Genomic DNA, 8,830 nt, shown 5'->3' with positions numbered 1-8,830 from the left:
CTTGTAACGGAGTGTCTTTAACCCCTAAAAGCTTAAACATAAAAAAAATGAGTTAATCAAATTAATTAGAAACTTAGGAAAGAGAGACTAAGAATATTAAAAAATAAAATGAGGAAGTAAATCAAATATTTTCAAATTTGAATGATAAATCAGTTCATCTAAAGCTTGAATAGACGCTATTTTAATTTAAGTAAGCCAATTTTTATTTCAATCAGTAAGTTATATTTAATGAAACCTCAATTTTTGATTTCAATAATTAAAACTTTTATTTATATTCTTTGTTTTATTTATTTATCTTTCTTCAAACATACTTTTAATGATTAAAGTAAAATAATTTAATAAATTGTTATTGCGATAGGTTGTGTAAGAAAAAAGAGTTTTAATAATCTAAAGGATTGAAATAATAGATTATTAGTGAAATTGACTAGCGAGTAGATGAAAGTTTAGATTATTATTCATTTTATAAAGAAATTTTGTTATTGAAGAAAGCTATTATGATGATTTTAAATAAATAATAACTGGCTGCATTATAAGTAATTGGGATTGATATTGAAAGACAGAGTAAAAATTAGGAAAATTCAAAGAGGAATTATTTATCAGGTATTATCTAATTCGTTTATTAATAATTTTTTATTAAACAAAATATACTTATTAAAATAAGAGGAAGCAACTGAAAATCACTTCAAGGAGCAGTATGAAATTCTTTAATCAAAAGAATTATAATTATAAAATATTCATGATTTTTTAAAAAAATGTGAGTATAATAGATCAAATTTGGATAATATTGACAAAAGAATATTATCTTCTTTATTAATTTATTAGTAAAATTGATCAAATAATTTAGCACATATAATTTAAAATTATATATTGTAAAATTGCATAATTTATGTTTTGTCATAATATTTTTTTAAATAATAAATTCTAAGTTAAAACTCTCAAAATTTTGAAAAAATAATTGAATATTGTATTTGAACTCTTTTTATACTCTATATATATTTATATATTATATTCAATTTATGTATTTTATTGAAGAATGCCTTTACATACTTTTTCATAAATATTTTAAAATATTTTTTTACATTTAAAATTAAGCATAATCCAGGTATTAAAATATAATTCTATCCAGTTCATCATATTTTAATACCTGGATTAGTAATAAAATATAACATAACAAGATTAAATTTTAACAACTAAACAGAAGAAATGTTAAATATCAAAGAAGAGTAGATTAGATCCTGAGATTGTTAAATAAGTTCACTAAAATCATGATGCTTTTTTAAAAATGGATATTTCATAAGCATTTATTTGTATTTTTGTTTTCTAATTCTTTACTCTGTGTGAGTGGTAAAGAAAAGTAGAGATAGAGACATTTTTGGATAAATCATTCTATTTTGATGAAATAAAAAATGATTTCCCAATAATCAAAGAGGTAAGCCTTGTAGTTTCTGATGAGATTACTTAAGATCTAAATAATAGCGCTTAAAAAATGATTCAAGTTGTAAAATCTGTGAAAAATTAACTTCAGAAGTTGCCTTTAGAGCGTTTTTCAGCTAAAATTCTAAGAATATTATTATTAAAAGGGAAGATGGGAGTACTATTTTATTTTCATCAGAAATTGTTTAATTGCTTATTGATTCAATCCGTATTCTTTAGACAAAAAAATTACTTCTACTAAAAGATGTAATTTTAAAAAGGAAAAGTTAGAATATTTTCCCTATGAAAAAAGAAAAACTTTATTCTCTTATTTAAATGTATATATAAATATACATTTAAACAATTTATCATGCAAAGAAAAGAGGAACTTTAAAAAGATCCTTCCTTATTTATAAGAAATTTCTTAGACCTCTACTTGAAAGAAATCCCTTTGAATGAAAACAAAGAAACTATCATAGATGAAATTATTATTAATTTATGTGCTCTCATCTTTGTAGGAACTGATAAAATAGGAAATATGACAGGTGTCTCACTTTACTATCTTTCCTAAAATTCAAAAATTTAAGAAGAGGCAAGAGATGAAGTAATAAATATCCTTAAATCTATAATTTAAAGCTAAGACCCATAAGACTTATTTAAAGCACTTACATTCGAAGATCTCTCTTAAATGCTATTGGTTCATTCTATTTTGAAAGTATCCTAAAGACTTATTCCTCCGTCAGAGCAGTTTTAGGAAGATATGCAAACAAAGATATAGAGATAGGTGAATTTTTGGTTAAAAAAGGATATTTAGTAAATACACATTTTATCTACAGTCAAAGCAATCCAGACTTATACCAAAATCCTGAAAAATTTGACTTTTATAGATGGATGAATTAAAAAGAATAATTTACTTAAAAAAATTACTTATTATTGTTGAAACATTTAAATTTATTTTATTAATATAAATAAATGCGTTTAACTTTACTCCCTTCTCTCTAGAAACTGTATTGGAAAGTATTTAGCTATTGAAGAAAATTGTATTCTTACAAACTATTTGCTAAATTACAACATTTTACCTAATCCTAGTCAAGAACCTATTAAAAAGACTAAAAAAAATGTATTGTTTTTTTCCAGATTAGTTAGTTTATTTTGAACTTAGAAAATGGGTTCATCTTTAAAGAATATTTGTAATTAATTAATCAAATTTTTGAAAATAGCTTCAAAATTGCTTTTTACATTTAAAAAAATTTACTATTATATTTAAATAAGTCCACATTCCTAAAATTAGTTTGTTGATTCAAAAATAAATAATGTAAAATTTAAAAATCTGTTAAATACACTTGAATCCTTGCACTTTTTTTGCATGCCCGAAATGAAGTTTTTATTAATTGTTAACTGTCAGTTCATCAATATTATTAGAAGAAGAGGAAGTATATTGTATTTTTACTATTTTAAAATTTATTTTCAACTAAGATAGCAAACAGTTTTTTAATATTGAGTCGAAAGACAATATTTTATATTATAAGTTAATCTTTGGAAATTATTAATAAATTAATTAATAAAAAAAAAGCAAACAAAATTGACATAAAAATAAGTAGAGATTCAAATGAAAATATTAGAATATTTAAAAGACTTTGACATTTTCTCTGAGTCTATTTAGTTCAACGCTAATACATAAAGGTTAAGAAAAAGGACTGTTTTAGGTGCAATTTTAACAATATCAATTATCATAATAACTCTCATTTATTTTGTGTATTAATCCAACCAATATTTTACTGGATAGATGGATCCCAAATTCAGATAGCAAAATTTCCTTCCTGGCTAGGTTAGCATTGATTTAAACAATGAAATGTTTGGTTTTGATTTTATTTCTCTTTCTTCAGGATAATACATAAGTTAACTATAGGCCCAATAAAATAAAACGTATTTTATTTATAAAGCAATTTTTTAATATACTAATTCAAGTAGTAACACCAATAATTCATATGTACCTTTAGATATAATTTAATGCTAAAGGTAAGAATTGTAAGGTATGAGCTGCTTTGATTTTAGTAAATTATCTAATCCTTAGCTAGTTATAAACACCCATCAAAATATTTTTTCTTACATAATATTATATGTTTATAAATGCTAAGTTGTTGATTATATTAAAACTGAAATTCCAGATAATTGTGCTGAAAAATAAACAATAGATTAGTTAATTAACTTTTCTCCCTATAGACTCCTACTAAAAACATAAATTTCTTAATTTAACATAACTACAAGTAAAATTGAGTAGTAATATAAAAGTTAAATATTGGCAAATACTGCTAAATCTCTCACGTATAATGAGTTCAGAATTCAAAACTAAGTTACTTCAGTGTAGTAAGGTCTTTTAACTTAGCATTAATAAATTTTTTAATCCCCATCAGCATACTCATTCATCACTTATTCCTATGATGGTAGCACATTTGCTTAAGAGACTGGCGTTAATTCTTTAAGTTAAATTGTACTTGGTGCAGAAGAAAGTTAAACCTACATTAATATACAATTTCCAATTTTTACAGAAGTTTTAGCACTTTGTAATAGTACATTAGCAATTTTACTGCTTTTAGGCTCGTTTTGTAGGAAATTAGCATAAAAATTTATTAGAAGAGACATTTTTTTGATCATAATGAAGGACTTCTTTTCAGGAACATATTTAAAGATTATGTAGCATAATAAAATTGTCAATCCCAATAATTAAACATAATAAAATGAAATAGTCCATGATGAATAGGTTGAAGAAAAATTAAATAGTAATTATGATGAAGACAATAAAAAAGACATATTTATTCCATCTTTATCACCAAAATCGTCCAAAAAATTATTTTAATAACAGCTAAGCAATGATACATAAAATACATGTTAATACTAAGTGTTAGAAGAGTTACAAACTAAAGTCTAAAAACCAGATGATTTTTTAGAATCATTAAGAATTAATTAAGACAACATAATAAACAATTAAACCAACTTAGGCAAATAATCAGATTATTAGATTAGACTAAATTTAAATAAGTCTGATCAAAATTAAAAAAAATATGCGCAAAGTGGAATTAGAAATATTTAATAATAACAATAATTCTAATTTTTTATGAAAGATTCTAGTAAAAAGCTTGTAAACGGAGTGTCTTTAACCCCTAAAAGCTTAAACAGAAAAAAAAAAATGAGTTAATCAAATTAATTAGAAACTTAGGAAAGAGAGACTAAGAATATTAAAAAATAAAATGAGGAAGTAAATCAAATATTTTCAAATTTGAATGATAAATCAGTTCATCTAAAGCTTGAATAGACGCTATTTTAATTTAAGTAAGCCAATTTTTATTTCAATCAGTAAGTAATATTTAATGAAACCTCAATTTTCGATTTCAATAATTAAAACTTTTATTTATATTCTTTGTTTTATTTATTTATTTATCTTTCTTCAAACATACTTTTAATGATTAAAGTAAAATAATTTAATAAATTGTTATTGCGATAGGTTGTGTAAGAAAAAAGAGTTTTAATAATCTAAAGGATTGAAATAATAGATTATTAGTGAAATTGACTAGCGAGTAGATGAAAGTTTAGATTATTATTCATTTTATAAAGAAATTTTGTTATTGAAGAAAGCTATTATGATGATTTTAAATAAATAATAACTGGCTGCATTATAAGTAATTGGGATTGATATTGAAAGGCAGAGTAAAAATTAGGAAAATTCAAAGAGGAATTATTTATCAGGTATTATCTAATTCGTTTATTAATAATTTTTTATTAAACAAAATATACTTATTAAAATAAGAGGAAGCAACTGAAAATCACTTCAAGGAGCAGTATGAAATTCTTTAATCAAAAGAATTATAATTATAAAATATTCATGATTTTTTAAAAAAATGTGAGTATAATAGATCAAATTTGGATAATATTGACAAAAGAATATTATCTTCTTTATTAATTTATTAGTAAAATTGATCAAATAATTTGGCTCATATAATTTAAAATTATATATTGTAAAATTGCATAATTTATGTTTTATCATAATATTTTTTTAAATAACAAATTTTAAGCTATTGTTCAAATTTTATTAAATCTTAACTAGTTAGTTCACCATCCTTATTTGCAGAAGAGGGAGTATATATATTCTTTTTTTATGACTTTAAAATTTATTTTCAACTATCATAACAGTTTTTAATATTGATTTGGAAAAACAATATTTAATATAAAAAATTAATAACTTAGAAATTTCTAAAATTCTTAGTAAATTAATAACTTAGAAATTTCTAAAATTCTTAGTAAATTAATAAAGTAAAAGCAAACAAAATAGACATAAAAATAAGTAGAGATTTAAATGAGAGTAGTCGAATTTTTAAAAGATTTTGACATTTTCTCTGAGTCAATTTAGTTTAACGCTAATAGATAAAGGTTAAGAAAAAGAACTTTATTAGGTACAATTTTAACTGTATCAATTATCTTAATAACTTTGATTTACTTTATATATTAATCCTACCAATATTTCTCTGGATAGATGGATCCAAAATTCAGGTAATAAACTTTCATTTCTGATTCAATTAAAATTGATTTAAACAATGAAATGTTTGGCTTTGATTTTTTCTCTGTTTATTAAGGATAATACTTAAATTAATTACAGTCCCAATAAAATAAAACATATATTGTTTTTAAAGCAAAATTTATAGCTACTAATTCTAATAGTAGTATCAATAATTTAAATGTACCTTTAGATATAATAAAATGCTAAAGGTAAGAATTGTAAGGAATGAACTGCTTTGATTTTAGTAAATTACCTAATCCTTAACTAGTTCTAAAAGACCATCAAAGTATTTTTTCTTATATAATATTACTTGCTTATAAATGCTAAGATGTTGATTATGTTAAAACTGAAATTCCAGACAATTGTGCTGATGAATAAGCAATAAATGAATTAATTAATATTTCTCCCTTTAAGTTTTAAATAAAAACATAAATTTCTTAATATAATATAACTGCAAATCAAATTTAATAGTAATATCAGAATTAAGTGTTAATTAACACTGCTAATACTTTCACGTATAATGAGTTAAAAATTCAAAACTAAGTTACTTCAGTTTAGTAAGGTCTGATAGTTTAAGATTAACAAACCTTTTCATCCCCATTATCATAATCACTAATCACTTATACCTATGATCGTAGCTCTATTATATAAGACACTGGTCTTAAATGTATAAGTTAAATTGTAATTGATGCAGATGAAAGCTAAGCCTACTTTCACATACAATTTCCAATCTTTACAGAGGTTTTAGCACTTTGCAATAGCACATTAGCAATGTTATTGCTTTTAGGGTCATTTTGTAGGAAATTAGCATAAAACTTTATCAGAAGAGACATGTTTTTTATCTTAATGAAGGACTTCTTTTCAGGAATATATTTACAGATCATATAGCATAATAAAATTATTAATGTCAATAATGAAACTTAATAAAATGAAATTGTTCTTAATGGATAAGATGAAGAAAAATTAAATAAAAATTATGATGAAGAACATAAAAAAAATATATTTATTCCATCTCTAACTCCAAAATCTAGCAAAAAATCATTTTAATAATAGCAGTTATGTGATTCATAAAATACATGTTAAGACTAAGTATTAGAAGAATTACAAACTTAAATTTAAAAACCAGATGATTTTTTAGAATCATTAAGAATTAATTAAGACAACATAATAAACAAGTAAACCAACATTGATAAATAATCAGATTATTAGGTTAGACTAAACTTAAATAAGTCTGATCAAAGTGAAAAAAAATATGCACAAAGTTTATTTAGAAATATTTAGTAATAATAATAGCAACAACAATAATTCTAATTATTTACGAAAGACTCTAGTAAAAAATTTGCAAACAGCGGATCTATAACCTCTAAACGCTTAAATAGATAAAATTAGACTAGTTAATCAAATTAACTAGAAACTTAAGAAAGAGAGACTAAGAATATTAAAAAATATAATGAGCAAATAAATAAAATTTTTTCAAATTTGTATGATAAATCAGTTCATCTAAAACTCGAATAGATGCTCTGTTAATTTAAGTAAGCCAATTTTTATTTCAATAAGTAATATTTAATGATAAAGAGAAATCTCAATTTTTGAGTTCAATAATTGAAAAATATATTTAGATTCTTTATTTTATTTATTTTCATTCAAATAATCTTTTAATGATTAAAGTAAAAGAATTTAATAAAATATTATTGTGATAGGTTGTGTAAGAAAAAAGAGTTTTTACAATCTAAAGGACTGAAATAATAGACTATGAGTGAAGTTGAGTAACGGATAGATGAAAGTTTAGATTATTATGCCTTTTATAAAGAAATTTTGTTAATAAAGAAAGCTATTATGATTATTTTAAGTAAATAATAACTTGCAGCATTATAAGTAATTGGAAATGATATTGAAAAACAAAGCAAATATTAGGAAAACTCAAAGATGAATTATTTATCAGGTATTATCTAATTTATTTATTTATTAATATTTTTTTATTTAAAAAAAATACTTAAAATAAATAAGAGGAAGCAACTGAAAATCATTTCTCAGAGCAATATGAAATACTATAATCAAAAGAATTATAATTATAATATATTGATGATTTCTTAAAAAAATGTGAGTATAATAGATCAAATTTGGATAATATTGACAAAAGAATATTATCTTCCTTATTAATTTATTAGTAAAATTGATCAATTAATTTAGCTCATATAATTTAAAATTAAATATTGTAAAATTGTTTAATTTTTGTTTTGTCATAATATTTTTTTAAATAATAAATTCTAAGCTATTCTAAAATAATGATGCCAAAATTAATTATGTTAGATTAAAGTTTTTAATATTTAAAATAATTTATTAAATTTGAATTTAATTTAATGTACATATGAAACATTTTAAAGAAAAATTTAAAAATTAAATAGAAATTAAAAATTGAGGGGCTTTTCTCTGAATTTTTATTTGACAGAATACCATATAAATTTTATTATGTTTAAATAATAATATACAGTAAATCCAATTATAATATATGAATTTATTCAAATTTTCTTAACTAGTAAATTTATTATTGTTATTTGTAAAAGAGAGCATATATTGTGTTATTATTACTTTTAAATTTATTTTCAACTGCCATAATTGTTTATTTAATCATTAGAATTTTTAAATTTGTTAGTAAATTAGTAAAAAAGTAGAAGCAAACAAAATTTACATAAAAATAGGTAGAGATTTAAATGTAAATAATAGAATTTTTAAAAGATTTTGACATTTTCTCCGAGTCTATTTAGTTTAACGCGAATAGATAAAGGTTAAGAAAAAGGACTATTTTAGGTGCAACTTTAACAATATCAATTATCTTAATAACTCTGTTTTATTTTGTGTATCAAT

At 21.8% G+C, this 8,830-nt stretch overlaps 4 protein-coding genes across 4 annotated transcripts in view; all 4 read left to right on the top strand. All coding sequences in view use genetic code 6, as the record gives it.

The window, feature by feature from the left end:
* The window catches only part of TTHERM_00226010 (hypothetical protein), a gene marked incomplete at both ends in the record, with an annotated part of 750 nt that extends 699 nt beyond the window's left edge, over nt 1-51 (top strand). The window contains one exon of the mRNA XM_001014232.3: nt 1-51. This exon is cut by the window's left edge and continues 699 nt beyond it. Coding sequence (XP_001014232.3) covers nt 1-51 — 51 coding nt within the window.
* Nucleotides 52-1,783: 1,732 nt separating this feature from the next.
* TTHERM_00226000 (cytochrome P450 family monooxygenase) lies at nt 1,784-2,308 on the top strand (the record flags this gene model as incomplete). The annotated part of the gene is made up of 1 exon (XM_001014231.2): nt 1,784-2,308. The coding sequence occupies one exon, from the start codon at nt 1,784-1,786 to the stop codon at nt 2,306-2,308; it is 525 nt and encodes a 174-aa protein (XP_001014231.2).
* Nucleotides 2,309-3,022: 714 nt separating this feature from the next.
* TTHERM_00225990 (transmembrane protein, putative) lies at nt 3,023-5,388 on the top strand (the record flags this gene model as incomplete). Its single annotated transcript, XM_001014230.2, has 3 exons — nt 3,023-4,743; nt 4,916-5,157; nt 5,219-5,388. The coding sequence occupies 3 exons, from the start codon at nt 3,023-3,025 to the stop codon at nt 5,386-5,388; spliced, it is 2,133 nt and encodes a 710-aa protein (XP_001014230.2).
* A 376-nt stretch (nt 5,389-5,764) lies between these two features.
* TTHERM_000225989 (AMP-binding enzyme family protein) lies at nt 5,765-8,142 on the top strand (the record flags this gene model as incomplete). The annotated part of the gene is made up of 3 exons (XM_012797282.1): nt 5,765-7,497; nt 7,666-7,907; nt 7,973-8,142. The coding sequence occupies 3 exons, from the start codon at nt 5,765-5,767 to the stop codon at nt 8,140-8,142; spliced, it is 2,145 nt and encodes a 714-aa protein (XP_012652736.1).
* Nucleotides 8,143-8,830: the final 688 nt, after the last annotated feature.

This window comes from Tetrahymena thermophila (genome assembly GCF_000189635.1).
Source record: "Tetrahymena thermophila SB210 genomic scaffold scf_8254665, whole genome shotgun sequence".
In the NCBI taxonomy this organism is placed as follows: domain Eukaryota; phylum Ciliophora; class Oligohymenophorea; order Hymenostomatida; family Tetrahymenidae; genus Tetrahymena; species Tetrahymena thermophila.
The sequence above is the reverse complement of the archived record's forward strand: the minus strand, read 5'-3'. Positions and strand labels throughout refer to the sequence as shown.